Raw genomic sequence first — 14,751 nt, 5'->3', positions numbered from 1 at the left:
TAAAGGGATTTTGTAGTGAATATAGTCCAGTAGACTCTTGTGGACTGCTTAGAGGTATATTAGGAAAATGAACATATTGAATGTATAAATCTATGCATTAGAAATCAGTAGAAGTTTTGAGCAAGTGCTTGCTATTTCTAGACTTTTTATGACTTTTTAAAAAGAAGTAGGAGATCACATTAGTAAAAGATTTCAAGATTCTTTAAAGAGATGTTTTGAGGCCATCTTTTGTACTTAGAAAAGTACAGAGCTCACTTTGGTATTTGTTAGTCTAATTTTTTTTTCTGAAGTTTCAAGTAACATTTTAAACTGACTATAGGATCAGATATAATATAAATTAGGAGGCAAAATTTTTATAGAATACAATTTTTTATTTCTAGAATGAGTATGAGCAGTTAAATTATGCAAAACAACTGAAAGAGAGACTGGAGGCTTTTACAAGAGACTTTCTTCCTCACATGAAAGAGGAAGAGGAGGTAAGTATAATTTTTCCTCCCTGTGATTTTGGTCTATAAAATTAAAAAGTGTTATTTTGATTCTTCAAAATAATACATAGGAAGATGAACCTCTAGAACATTTTAGAAAACAAAGAAAAACTCAAGGGAAAAAAGCGTTAATTTTGTCTCCTTAGAGAGCTCATTGCTTTTCATTGAATGAAGGATGAATTCATTTACTCAAAACATATTTATTGTCTTACTGTGTGGATGAACCTACCATGTTGAATGTTAACTTTTTATGCCTCTAATGTCTTTTCTGAACCGTTAGAAGATTTTAATATTTTTTTTAATGTTTTCTGTGTTCATCTCAAGTTTAAACATTTTTAGTGTCTTTTTTTTAGTAGTGGATTTTAGTAATTAAATGGTGGTGTTGAACTTAGCAGCCTTCTGCCTAGTTCATTCCTGTTAGGATGTCACTGAATGGATGAGCAAAACACTTCCTCATTCTCTCTTTTCTCTAAAGTGGGGTGAGTATCAGGAAAGGAATAGAGGGAATATTTTGTGAGGTACTGGATTTCTATTCAGCTGTAAATCAGGTATTATAGTGGTTCTCACTGTAATAAGGCTTCACTTTATAATCAGATGGCTATTAAAAAAAATCTACTTTTAAGCCCTTTCTAGATCAGTTAAGTCATATGGAAAGTAGATATTAACATGGGTATATTTTAAAGGCTCCCCAAATCACTGTAAAATGCAAATATGCAACCAGTTCTAAAACCACCGAGTTACTAAAGCAGTGTTTATTAACCTGTGACGCACACCAAAATTATCTACGGAACAAAGGGAAAAAATCTCGCTTTACTCCACCTCTGAAGATTCTGATTCTTTCAGTTGGAGGTTGGGGCCCAGCATCTGTTTTGAAGAGAGAATCTCCTACAATACTGAATAGGTGAAGGTGTCATCAAGCTCTGGTTTTTCTGGTTCCAGCCCACCGGGTACCATTCTCATATGATTCAGAGGCCCCTGCTTGGGTAGAGGTCAGTTGCTGTAGAGGCAGGAGACAGTTAACTGACTTAAATGTCTCACCAGAAGAGGATGATTAAGAATGTATGATACAGTGTATGCAGGGAGACCTTCTGGGTCGAATACTTTTAAATCGACTGAAAAAGCCATAGAAAGAAGGATCTTGATGGTGGTATTCTAGTGTTAACAGCAACTTTTATGCCTTCCAAATATGTGGTCATACTACTACACTTGAACTATTAATACTTTAAAAGAGGTAGGTTAAAACAAAACTAATTAAGCATATTTCCTTATGAGTACTGTATTTCCTTTAGGTTTTTCAGCCCATGTTAATGGAATATTTTACCTATGAAGAGCTTAAGGATATTAAAAAGAAAGTGATTGCACAGCACTGCTCTCAGAAGGATACTGCAGAACTCCTTAGAGGTCTTAGCCTCTGGAATCAAGCTGAGGAGCGGCAGAAGTTTTTTAAATACTCTGTGGATGAAAAGTCAGATAAAGGTGAGACATATGTTTAGATAGCTGGTGATTTATTCATCCCAAGGCCATTTACTTCTTGTTGTTATGAACTTAATATTTTGTTTGACAAATAATTGAAGCCATTTCTTTTCAAGTATAGTAAATTTAATTGAGGACAATAGTTTCTTAGGATTTATTGTTGTCTGTGATAATTTATGGGCTTCCTTGGTGGCTCAGTGGTAAAGAATCCGCCTGCCAATACAGGAGACATGAGTTTGATCACTGGGTGGGGAAGATCCCGTGGAGAAGGAAATGGCAACCCATTCCTGTATTCTTGCCTCGGAAATCCCATGGACAGAGGAGCCTGGTGAGCTACAGTCCATGGAGTTGCAGAATTGGACAAGACTTAGCGAGTATACACCAGTGATAATTTATACAGCTCATTTATTTGGGCCACATGCAATATAGTGTTTCTTAAAGTAGTTTATATATAATAATAATAATATTGATTAGCAATAATAACTATCAATACTACTTATATATAATATTTTAATAATACTTCAATAATACTAGGTATTATTATTATTGCCAATCAGAATTATTGGAAACTACCATATATAGAGCACTTTTGCAGGGTCATCCAATTTTCTGAGCTCCACTGACCACAGTGGCTGTTTATATCTGTCCCTGTTTTTTTTAAATCAGTTTTCAAAACCATTTGATGCTTATCGTTTCTTCTTTACCCTTTCTCATAGCTTATATGCAGAAATACACAGGGGAGCGAGTATGAGAGGCATAGTTTTTCTGTGTATAGTCACTTTGAGAAAATAAATGACAAATGGAAATAAAATATACCTGCTTTTTTTCTTAACAGACTGTTTCCTCATTTTTATTCTTTCTTTTCTTCAATAACTCTGTGTTTTAAAACATCATTAAATAAAATTGTTGGTATCCTTAGGCTAGTAAAGATTCCTTTGCTTTTGCTAGATGAGCATAGCAATGACATTCCTTAAATTGCTTCAAAGTCTTTGAAATTGGTCCTTTTCTCTTATTTTTGGCACAAAGTAGGTGAGATGCATGTTGAACGTGTTGAAACTAAATTGTTTTTATAGCTTAACCTGTAATTAAACCCATAAAGCTTATGTGCTTCACTCTGAAGTACAGCTTCTGCCTTACACACCAAGCCAAGACCTGTTGTGTCTGGTTTAGTTGTAATTATAACATAGGATTTAAAAACACCATACTTGTTACATTGAATTTTCCCATTCCTTCAAAGTAAATTATAGTTGTGCTGTGTTTGAAATATTTGCCATTTAAAAAGGGTTAGTTTAAAGTAATTTGATGATAGCATTTCTTTATTTAAGTTGCTCTGTGAAAGACAAGTGTGTAAGATATTCAGATTCTTCTCATTACTTTAATGATGAAACTTTTTTATTTTTTGTTGAAACTTTTTAATTTTATATTCTTTATTGTATATCTCATTTTCAGTTTTCCTTTGATATATTGCTACTGAAATAATACATTATGAGTGATTGGATATCCAGTGACTGTTTTCTGTAATAGTTGCTGACAAAAGATCCTTGGTAAAATGTATACCAGCATTAGAAATATTTACATTATATTGTCTCAACTGGCTCTTAAATAGGATAAGTAGATTAGGGCACCTAAAGGTTAAAGAGGTCAGGTTTCACGAGCTCTTAGAAGAAATGTGAAAATCAAAGAGGAAACACAAGGGAGATACTTGTCATGCATGAACGGAAAACATGGTGAGGTTGGTATGTCATTATAAATGCCTTGGAGATGTCATAATCTGGCTGACTCTATACTTGCTGACTTAAAGCTGTGTAACCTGTTTTATTCCTTTTTCAAATGATGCTTCTTATACTATAAAGTGAGCATTGTTTTTTTTTGGTAACGCCTTTGTAAAAGGAAGTCAGTTCTGTGTTCATTACTGTAGCTTCCACTGATGCAGTATGATTTGGGCCATGATAGTTTAACCCTGCAGATCCTTAGCAAGTTTAACATCTCCATGTTACCTCTAATCCATGTTATTTCCTTTTCACATCTTGCAAGCAGGAAGGAGTGGACTTTAGGCACTGGATTTTACTTATAGAAATGTGATTGTAATTTCTTATTGCATTTGCTCTTGTAGCCTTTAATGTTAAACTTTTCATTTTTTATTTCAGAAGCAGAGGTGTCAGAACAATCCACAGGTATAACTCATCTTCCTCCTGAGGTAATGGTGTCAATTTTCAGTTATCTTAATCCTCAAGAATTATGTCGCTGCAGTCAAGTGAGCACTAAATGGTCTCAGCTGGCAAAGACTGGATCACTCTGGAAGCATCTTTACCCTGTTCATTGGGCCAGAGGTAGGTAAAGAGATGCTTAATTTGTTTTAAAAATATTTTAGTCTTTTTTTTTTTTTAAGGTGAATACATATAGGCATTAATAAGCAAGGCCAGAGAGGGAAACTCTGAAAGGTTGACTAAAAGCTAGGTTTTATCGTTAGATTACAGGTCTTTCTTTGTGTACGGTTTGTAAAAGCTAACTATGCTTAAGTATTCATGGGTGAATTGTGTGATGTGTGCAATTTCCTTTAAAATAATTAGGAAAAAATAATTGGGGATGGAATGAAAAATAATTGGCAAAACACTGATAATTGTTGAAGATAGGTGATAGGTACATAGGTGTTCGTTATCCTACTTGTTTAATGCTACTTATTCCTACTTTTGACTACGTTTGGAATTTTCCGTAACAGAAAGTTAAAACTAAAATTAATAGGTTGTCAGAGCAGTTTTAAATAGTTAGATGAGTATTTTAATAAATTAATCTGATAAAATTTAAAAATGAGGCAGTATTGTTTCCATTTTGAAAGTGGCTCAAGATAACTGAATCTGTTTTTGTTTATAGCATATTTTTTTGTGATTAGTAATGCCTCATGCTATAACTTAACCGTTTTGAATTAGTTAATTTCATTGTGCTAAGGTAGTTTTATATAAAGAAAGAAAATTTTGTTTTCATGAGTATATGATGCAGTCATGGTATAAATGTAACTAATATGGCATTTATTCTTCTGTCACTGAATTAAAACAATTTTTCTAGGTGAGTATTTACCTCAAATTTACATTGATTTTTAAAAAAAAATTTTTCTGTAATTTGTCCTTTTGACATGGAAATATATATTATTTTATATAAGCTATAAACCTAATTTTAAAAGTTTTATTTTTTATATTAATATGTAGCACTTTTAAAATAGGCTTTTGCTGGGTATTTAATTTTTTTCATTAAGCTATTTGGAATATTGGGTAGACTTATATAATCCAAATGATTAGAATTATTATTTTAATGTGGAATAACTTTTCCTATTGAGGATAATAATATATTAAGTGAAAAGTCAAATAAAGCAAGTTTGGATATATCAAATATTCTTTTTTAAATTGTATCTTTGATTATGAAAAATTACTTATTAATACATAATTAGGTACTGTTTGATATAAAGATCAAATATAAACAATGATAGGCTAGATTTCTGTGATGTTAACTGTATCTTGTATATGCTGTATATTGCTTTTTTCTGTTTTTAATATACTTAAAAAGTTCGATCCAATAAAAATGATGTTAATTTAATTTATTTACGGTATTTGTTTCCTGTTGTTCTTGATCACAATTGATTTTACCCCTTCCAAGGGATGTTTTGAAATGTCCCCTGTTTTGAAATGGAGGCATTCTTGTTTGTCCCAGCTTGGAGTATTACACTACATCCATTGAGTGGAGGCCAGAATTGCTGCTCAACACCGCCCAGTGCATGGGAGGGCCCTCTGCAAGGAAGAATTAGCCAGTCCAGAATAAAATCATTTCAGTCCACTTCGGTCGCTCAGTTGTGTCTGACTCTTTGTGACTCCATGGCTCATCCTCTGTTGTCCCATTCAGAATATCATTGGTGCTAAGGTTGAGATCCTTAACCTTAGAATCCAGTCAATCCTAAAGGAAATCAGTCCTGAAAATTCATTGGAAGGACTGATGCTGAAGCTGGAAACTCTAGCACTTTGACTTATGCAAAGAATGGACTTATTGGAAAAGACCCTGATGCTGGGAAAGATTGAGGGCGGGAGGAGAAGGGGAAAACAGAGGATGAGATGGTTGGATGGCATCACCAACTTGATGGACCTGAGTTTGAGCAAGCTCCGGGAGTTGGTGATGGACAGGGAGGCCTGGCGTACTGCAGTCCATGGGGTTGCAAAGAGTTGGACATGACTGAGTGACTGAACTGAACTGAAGATTGAGAAGCACTAAGTTATTGATAGGTGTACTAATGTTAGGAGTTCAGAAATTTAATTGTGCATAGTCTCTTCACAGTCAATTTCAGTGCATTCTGCGGGATCTTTAAATGTATGGTTTACCTTACTCTTTTCCTTTGACTTCCGTTCCCACCTACTTCTGAGTTGCTGACTAATTCACTGCTGAATAGAAAGTCTTGCTTCCTTTTGTTTATTAGCTGTTGTAATGGAGGTATTGCTGGAGCCAGTGTTGAAGCCACAGCAAGGGAAAAAGGCTTGGTTGTTTTCAGTGATTTCTGAAATTGCATGTTAAGACTATTGATAATTATTTGAAATAGTTCTTTTGGTGTGTCTGAAATTGAATTTTGTGCTTATTTAAGTGTACTTTTTAAAATCGCAGTTGAGTATTTCTAACAATAGCTAGCTCATTGCCTAGAGCTCATGTATTTTTTTGTGCAGAGGTTTTTATTATAAATAAGTTACTTTTGGAGAAGAAGAAAAAAAAAAGTTTTTTTTTTGTTTTTTTTTTAATGATAGCCAGTCTAATCTTGGGCTTCCCTGCTCTCTTAGACAGTAAAGAATCCGCCTGCAATGCCGGAGACATGGGTTTGATCCCTGGGTTGGGAAGATCCCCTGGAGGAGGGCATGGTAACCCACTCCAGTATTCTTGCCTGAAGAATCCCCATGGACCAAGGAACCTGGTGGGCTACAGTCCATGGGGTTGCAAAGAGTCGGACACAGTTGAGAGACTAAGCACACAGTCTGATCTTACTTTGTTCCTTTTGTTTGTTTGTTGAGTAGGTGACTGGTACAGTGGTCCTGCAGCTGAACTTGATACTGAACCTGATGAGGAGTGGGTGAAGAATAGACAAGATGAAAGTCGTGCTTTTCAGGAGTGGGATGAAGATGCCGATATAGATGAATCTGGTAAGCTATGTTTAGAATTAAAACTGTTACATAGTGCTTTAATAATTAATGTTACATTTAACAAGTATTTAGGTGCTAGGATTTATGTAGTTTGTGTTTTCTAAAGTAACTGGTGTTTTTAATCCTATTGCTTTTAAAACTTTGACAGAATAGTAAGTGTACTTAAAATTCTGTTTAATTTTTAATTGTGTATAGGCTTGATTGCCACATGCTTTTATATTTATGCAAACACCTAAAAAATCAGAAAATGATGGCTTTTTTCCTTATTGAAATAATATACACTCATTATAGTGCTCTGCAGTTTACTGTGTGTTTTTAGGGCCACTTCATTTGATCAGTTCAGTAGTATTTATGAGTTGTCTGTGGCCCAGAGGAAGCACCATGAAGCTGTTGAACCTGTTTATTCATTTGTAAACAGTCATGCCACTTGCCTCCTGCGGTGGCTGTAGAATTAAGAGGTAATACATATGGGAACTCATTGTAAATGGTAGAGGATTTTATAAACTAGTGTAGGCATTCATTAAGCACCGTGGGAGAATTCAGAGGTGACTAAGACTTGACCTTGCACTCAGAGAACTCACAGACCGGAGAATTGAGATTATAAGTTTCTTAATCATGGTGCATATTGGAGAGTGCTGTGGTAGAGGTGCAGAAAGATGCTCTTTGGGAATATGGAGGAGAAAGACACAAATTCTGTCTTGATATTATCTTAGCTAATGATTATTAAAAGATGATGAAGTAGTAAAAAGAAAGAATTGATGAATAAGATATTCTTATACGTCATAAAATTGAACCTGTAGGAATTTTTTATTTGTAAGCTGCCCACTTATAGTCAGCTGGTCTGGCAAAAGAACTAAACTTGTGGAAAGTAAGGACTATAAATACAGAGATGACTCTTTCAGTATCAGGTTTATTTTTATGAAATAAACAATATGGCATAGTTTTAAATGTTTTGAAGGTGTCATATAAGGAAGAGGTCTATTCTAGTGGTATTTGGTGATTTGCTTACCCTGTGGCAGCCACTTTTTTGGCATGAGGTTAATAGGTAACAAAATGGAAAAAAATCATTGGCTTTGTTTAGCTTAAAATTTAGAGGAGGCTGCTGACAGTAAACACAGGCAAAATATGTATTTTATTAGATAGTATCAAGTACTGTGGAGAAAAAGAATGGAGATGTGTGCCAGGAAGAGAGGAAAGAAGTTATCATTTCCCATAGAGTGGGTAGTAAGGTCTCTTGTGAAATTTGAGCGAAGACCTCAAGGAGTTACAGTCTTTAGTCTTATGTCACCTTAGGGAAGTAAAAGTCCTTCAGTTGTGTCCGAGTCTTTGTGACCACATGCACTGTACAGTCCTTGGAATTCTCCAGGCCAGAATACTGGAGTGGATAGCCGTTCCCTTCTCCAGGGGATCTGCCCAACCCAGGGATGGAACCCAGGGCTCCCGCGTAGCACACGGGTTCTTTATCAGGTGAGCCCCACGGGAAGCCCAAGAATGCTGGAGGGTATCCAGTCCCTTCTCCAGGGGATCTTCCCGACTCAGGAGTTGAACCGGGATATCTTGCATTGCAGGCGGATTCTTTACCAACTGAACTATTAGGAAGACTTGATTTACCCATTCTAAAAAAATCAATTTATAATATCCGTGTTGAGTTTTAAAGATCTTATCAAACTTAATGTGTTTATCTCAGCTCTTAAAGATAGACAAAGAGACAACTGTTGTTTTCTTTCACAGTGAAAGGGAAGGGTTAAGGTTATAATGGTGGAGCCTTTCTAAGGTAATATATCTGTTTAGCTGTGTAGTACATCTAAGACTAAACTTGGATCTGCCATCTGTGTTAGTACTTTTTCAGCTTAGCTGTCTTTACTAATCTTGCAGAGAAGTTATTACTCTTCATAGGATGTTTTGTTTCCTTTTTCTTAGGATTTCATAGTAAACAGTACATATTTAGAGACAACCACAGAAACAAAAGAATCATTTGGAAATAAAATTAGAGTAGAATAAATAGGGTTCACTAAAAGTTATTTTTATCCCTATATTTCACATTTATGTTTGGCTAAAGGAAGAATTTAGAATAATATCTGTAATATGGAAACATTAGTCACAAATTCAGAGTTACTCTTTCTACTTAAGTTCCTTTTGTCTGATGCACTCAGTTTTGTGTTAAAAGAGACTTCCTCAGCTTCTCCTGTTGAACTGTTTTATGTTTAGAGACATTCCAGTTAGATTGCAAGAAAGCAATAGGATAAGATTATTAATTCATTGTTTTTAGTATAGTGTGTTTTTTTTCCGTATATCAAATTGGGTTTTTTGTTTGTTGTTTGGTTTTGGTACTTGTTGTTACAGTATTGCATCCTTTTTTAAACATCTAAGCCTTACAGAAGTTATTAAGTGAAAAGCAAAAGCTTTGCTCAGTTTTAAATTCTTAAAAATTCTAAGATATTTTTCCTTCCTTGATTCATTATGCCTAGCCTAATTTAACTTGTTTCAAATCTCTTCTAGGTCCATGTCCCTTTTATTTATGTAAGATAATGAATGATACTTTTTTATTATTTTTACTGTGGTTCATTTTCTTCTTCATATCCTGTATTCTTTTGAAGAACTTGCACTGTTCTTTAGGTAGTCAAAATGTTTTTTCCAAAATTTTTTTGGTACCTGAAACTGGGGTTATTTATTTATTTATTTATTTTTTCCATTTATTTTTATTAGTTGGAGGCTAATTACTTTACAGTGTTGTAGTGGTTTTTGTCATACATTGACATGAATCAGCCATGGATTTACATGTGTTCCCCATCCCGATCCCCCCTCCCACCTCCCTCTCCACCTGATCCCTCTGGGTCTTCCCAGTGCACCAGGCCCGAGCACTTGTCTCATGCATCCAGCCTGGGCTGGTGATCTGTTTCACCCTAGATAATATATGTTTCGATGCTGTTCTCTCTAAATATCCCACCCTCGCCTTCTCCCACAGAGTCCAAAAGTCTGTTCTATACATCTGTGTCTCTTTTTCTGTTTTGCATATAGGGTTATCGTTAACCATCTTTCCATATCATTCCATATATATGCGTTAGTATACTGTATTGGTCTTTATCTTTCTGGCTTACTTCACTCTGTATAATAGGCTCCAGTTTCATCCATCTCATTAGAACTGATTCAAATGAATTCTTTTTAATGGCTGAGTAATATTCCATGGTGTATATGTACCACAGCTTCCTTATCCATTTGTCTGCTGATGGGCATCTAGGTTGCTTTCATGTCCTGGCTATTATAAACAGTGCTTTGATGAACATTGGGGTGCACGCGTCTCTTTCAGATCTGGTTTCCTCGGTGTGTATGCCCAGAGTGGTATTGCTGGGTCATATGGCAGTTCTATTTCCAGTTTTTTAAGAAATCTCCACACTGTTCTCCATAGCGGCTGTACTAGTTTGCATTCCCACCAACAGTGTAGGAGGGTTCCCTTTTCTCCACACCCTCTCCAGCATTTATTGCTTGTAGACTTTTGGATAGCAGCCATCCTACTGGCGTGTAATGGTACCTCATTGTGGTTTTGATTTGCATTTCTCTGATAATGAGTGATGTTGAGCATCTTTTCATGTGTTTGTTAGCCATCTGTATGTCTTCTTTGGAGAAGTGTCTTGTTTAGTTCTTTGGCCCGTTTTTTGGTTATTTTTAACCTTCCCTCCGTTAATTAGCTTGAGAAGAAAATTACCTTCAACCTTGAATCATGTAAAAAATTTCTACCTTCCCTCCCATTTAAACTTTTTTTCCCCCTTTGTCTCTTTTCAGTTGATATCAGAACTGTTAAATGTTAAGTGCTGGCTAATGAGAACTCGTCCATTAAATTTGCTTTGCATATATAAGGGAGTTTAAGGAGAGCAAAAAGTATTTCATGTTTAATAATATAGTGATTCCTTGAGTAGCCTGATTATAAGTGGTGTATCATCTTCTTAGACTTTTGAATTCATTTTCTAGAAGAGTCTGGAGAGGAATCGATTGCTATCAGCATTGCACAAATGGAGAAACGTTTACTCCACGGCTTAATTCATAATGTTCTACCATATGTTGGCACTTCTGTAAAAACTTTAGTATTAGCCTACAGCTCTGCAGTTTCCAGCAAAATGGTAGGTACAACTTTGCACTAGCTTGGGTGTTAAGAAAAAGTAGCAATGATCTCCATTTGGTTTGCTTATTGCTAAGCTTGAGAAAAATAACTTTACCCACGAGTGTGCCTTCCCATAGGTAGGCATACACTGCCCATTTTCTTCTTTTTTCATTTCAGTTCTCATAGTAATCTTTGTATGTAGATATCATTGCTACACATTATAGAAAAGGAAACAGAGACCAAGAGAGGTTAAATAATTTACTTAGTTTCACAGGTGTTAAATGACGAAGCCCAGGTTTTTTGTTTTAAAATTTTTTTTTGCCGCGGCATGTGGGATCTTAGTTCCCTGACCAGGGATTGAACCCAGGCCTCTTGGCTTGGAGGCATGGATTTTTAACCCCTGGACTATCAGGGGAAGTCGTACATGACTCTTTATAATATGTAAGGCATGGGAAGATGGGCAGATGAGATTAAATCACGGTTTTATAAAAGATGATCTTGTGACATCCTACATCAGAATCTTGTTGGGTATTCCTTAAAAACGTAAATTAATAAAACATTTTCTGGGGTTTCATCACAATATATATTTGTAATGCAGAATTGAAGTGATTTTTACATGCAGAAAAGTTTGAGAAGTCCTGGATATATTGTTCACTAAAAGTTACATCTCTAACCCTAACTAAACGTCTGCAGATCTTCACAGTGATTTTTTTCCCCCTTTTAGGTTAGGCAGATTTTAGAGCTTTGTCCTAATTTGGAGCATTTGGATCTCACCCAAACTGACATTTCAGATTCTGCGTTTGACAGGTTGGTTATTTTTGAGTATTTAAATTTGATGATTTCTAACTATGAATTGATAGAATTGTTCTGTAGTTTTTCATTTGCATCATTGCCACTGAATCATACTATCATTTTTTGCTATCAAATTTTGGTCATGTTATGGCAATAACTTGATGGCACCCTGCAATTCTTCATTCTTGTCTTTAGGTCCCGAAACTTACTTTTGTATCGTCCTGTCATCGTTGTAACCTCCTCCCGTGTCTAGGCTCTTGAGCTGTGCTGCAGTGGTGTAGACTGGGGCTGTTCTGAAGACGCTTTCGTTTTCAGTGTGGCTTGCAGTGCCCTTTGGCAGAGCTCGCTGTTACTCTTCGTACTTATTCTGAAGTTCTGACACTTATTTTCAAGCTGTATTCAGACTTTATTTCCTGGAACGCTGCTACTTTCCTCCTCCTCCTGCCTCACCCTGCACTTCCCCACCTAGTGTTTCTGTCAGTACCTGTCTTCCTGTTGCAGAGAGGGCAGTGTGTGCTTCCCTGGCTAAGGCTGATTCTCTGCTAGTTCCTGGAGCAATTAGTTCCCAGTTACTCCTGTTATCTTTGCATGTTCCCGGCATCTAAAAAAATCCTTGACAATAGATATTCAGTAAATGTTTGATTGATTATATAAGATTTAAACTCTTTCCTGTAGTTTCCATTTATTTACGTATAAATAAATGCTTTTGAAGAATTTAACGATATTCACGAATAGTCTTGTTACCTCTTAATTAACAGTTGGTCTTGGCTTGGTTGCTGCCAGAGTCTTCGGCATCTTGATCTATCTGGATGTGAAAAAATCACAGATGTGGCTCTAGAGAAGATCTCTAGAGCTCTTGGAATTTTGACAACTCATGAGAGTGGCCTTTTAAAAACTTCTACAAGCAAAGTTACTTTGACTACATGGAAAAATAAAGACATTACCATGCAGTCCTCCAAGCAGTCTGCCTGTATGCATGATGTAACTAACAAGGATGTTGGAGAAGAAGTAGATAATGAACACCCCTGGACTAAGCCTATTTCTTCTGACGATTTCACTTCACCTTATGTGTGGATGTTAGATGCTGAAGATTTGGCTGATATTGAAGATGCTGTAGAATGGAGACATAGAAATGTTGAAAGTCTTTGTGTAATGGAAACAGCATCCAACTTCAGTTGTTCCTCCTCTGCTTGTTACAGTAAGGACATTGTTGGACTAAGGACTAGTGTCTGCTGGCAACAGCAGTGTGCTTCTCCGGCCTTTGCGTTTTGTGGTCATTCATACTGTTGTACAGGAACAGTTTTAAGAACTATGTCAGCTCTCCCAGAGTCTTCCGCTCTGTGTAGAAAAGCACCAAGGACTAGACTGCTTCGGGAAAAAGACTTAATTTACTCTGGGAGTGAAAAATCCGACCAAGAGACTGGGCGTGTGCTTCTGTTTCTCAGTCTGTCTGGGTGTTACCAGATCACAGACCATGGGCTCAGGTGAGTAATCAGTTGCAGAGTGTTAGGAAACGGACGTGTTCTCCTCAGTGAGTGTAAACTTTTGAATTTAAGTCATTCCTTTCAGCTGGTTTGTTTAACTGAAAGAGTTAACCGCTTCTGCTGTATCGCACTGTTGGAATGATATAACTTCAGCATGACGTTTCAGTCAGTTCAGTTCGTTTGTGATGAGGAAGAACTTAAAAGTTTAACAAATACTTAGCAAATACCTCCAACACATTTGCTCAGGTGCTTTAGTGGATGTGAAGCTGAATAAGATAGTTTTTACCCTCTAAGACTTGTAACAGAGAGGGAATACACATCTTCTGTGTATTATGTGTGTACACTCTCTAAGGGATGTTGGATTACAGATTCTCTGAGGCTGAGAGAGAGAGGCCTCTCATCCAGTTGCAGCAAATGATCAGAAAACGTAATGAAAAGAGGACCCTGACTTGAGCTTTGAAGAAAGACGAGGGATATTGATGGATGACAGAAGGAGAAGAGACCATTCCAAGCAGTAGCGGTCATTTGAGCCCACAGTAAAGTGCCTGCCAAGCAGGAGACACGGGTTCGATCCTTGGGTCAGGAAGATCCCCTGGAGAAAGGCATGGCAACGCACTCCGGTATTCTTGCCTGGAGAATCCCATGGACAGAGGAGCCTGATGGGCTGCAGTCCATGGGGTCGCAAAGAGTCAGACACGTCTTATTGACTAAACAGCAACAAAAACGCTGTGTATCTGTTGTTAGGTTATTTTGTTGTTACAGTTGTTCTCAGCGTTAATAGTGTGCAGTATTTGTTTGATTATCTGACATGAGCCTTCAGAAATTGATTTCATGTTTTCTCTTTTACCCTGTCATAAACTTGAATTTTACTCAGGCTCTTTAATAATGGGTGTCAGGCATGTTAAACAGCAAAAATTAATCCAGGATAAAGCCTAATAATCCCTCTTGTCTTTTAAGTATGGTCTTTAGCAGATTAAGTTGGACTCTGGGGAATATTCAAAGGAGATTTGGTTTTCTGGTTTGGTTGTAGTGAAGGATGTATATTGGGGAATAGTGGGCAATAAGGCTATGACAGAGTTTAAATTCAGGGAAGAATTCATTGGGGGAATGGGGGACACAGGAACTACCTTAGGAACTGCAGTTTGAGTGCAGCTCAGATTTTAAAAAGTGCGGCTGTTTTAATTAGATTATCTTGGTAATGATTATCTACTATGTGACTTGCCCTCTTCCAACTGATAGGAGTCCAGAGTAAATGA

At 36.4% G+C, this 14,751-nt stretch overlaps 1 protein-coding gene across 3 annotated transcripts in view; it reads left to right on the top strand.

Moving 5' to 3' along the window:
* Nucleotides 1-14,751, top strand: part of FBXL5 (F-box and leucine rich repeat protein 5) — a 54,526-nt gene that overhangs the window by 21,572 nt on the left and 18,203 nt on the right. For 2 of the 3 annotated variants that reach the window (XM_043448299.1, XM_043448297.1), the window contains exons 3-9: nucleotides 381-476; nucleotides 1,775-1,961; nucleotides 4,106-4,288; nucleotides 6,998-7,123; nucleotides 11,090-11,238; nucleotides 11,944-12,026; nucleotides 12,770-13,495. In XM_043448299.1, coding sequence (XP_043304234.1) covers nucleotides 381-476; nucleotides 1,775-1,961; nucleotides 4,106-4,288; nucleotides 6,998-7,123; nucleotides 11,090-11,238; nucleotides 11,944-12,026; nucleotides 12,770-13,495 — 1,550 coding nt within the window. The remainder of the gene's footprint in view (nucleotides 1-380; nucleotides 477-1,774; nucleotides 1,962-4,105; nucleotides 4,289-6,997; nucleotides 7,124-11,089; nucleotides 11,239-11,943; nucleotides 12,027-12,769; nucleotides 13,496-14,751) is intronic. The other variant, XM_043448298.1, reaches the window with a different exon arrangement.

The sequence above is a fragment of the Cervus canadensis genome, chromosome 26 (genome assembly GCF_019320065.1).
Source record: "Cervus canadensis isolate Bull #8, Minnesota chromosome 26, ASM1932006v1, whole genome shotgun sequence".
Lineage (NCBI taxonomy): Eukaryota > Metazoa > Chordata > Mammalia > Artiodactyla > Cervidae > Cervus > Cervus canadensis.
The sequence above is the reverse complement of the archived record's forward strand: the minus strand, read 5'-3'. Positions and strand labels throughout refer to the sequence as shown.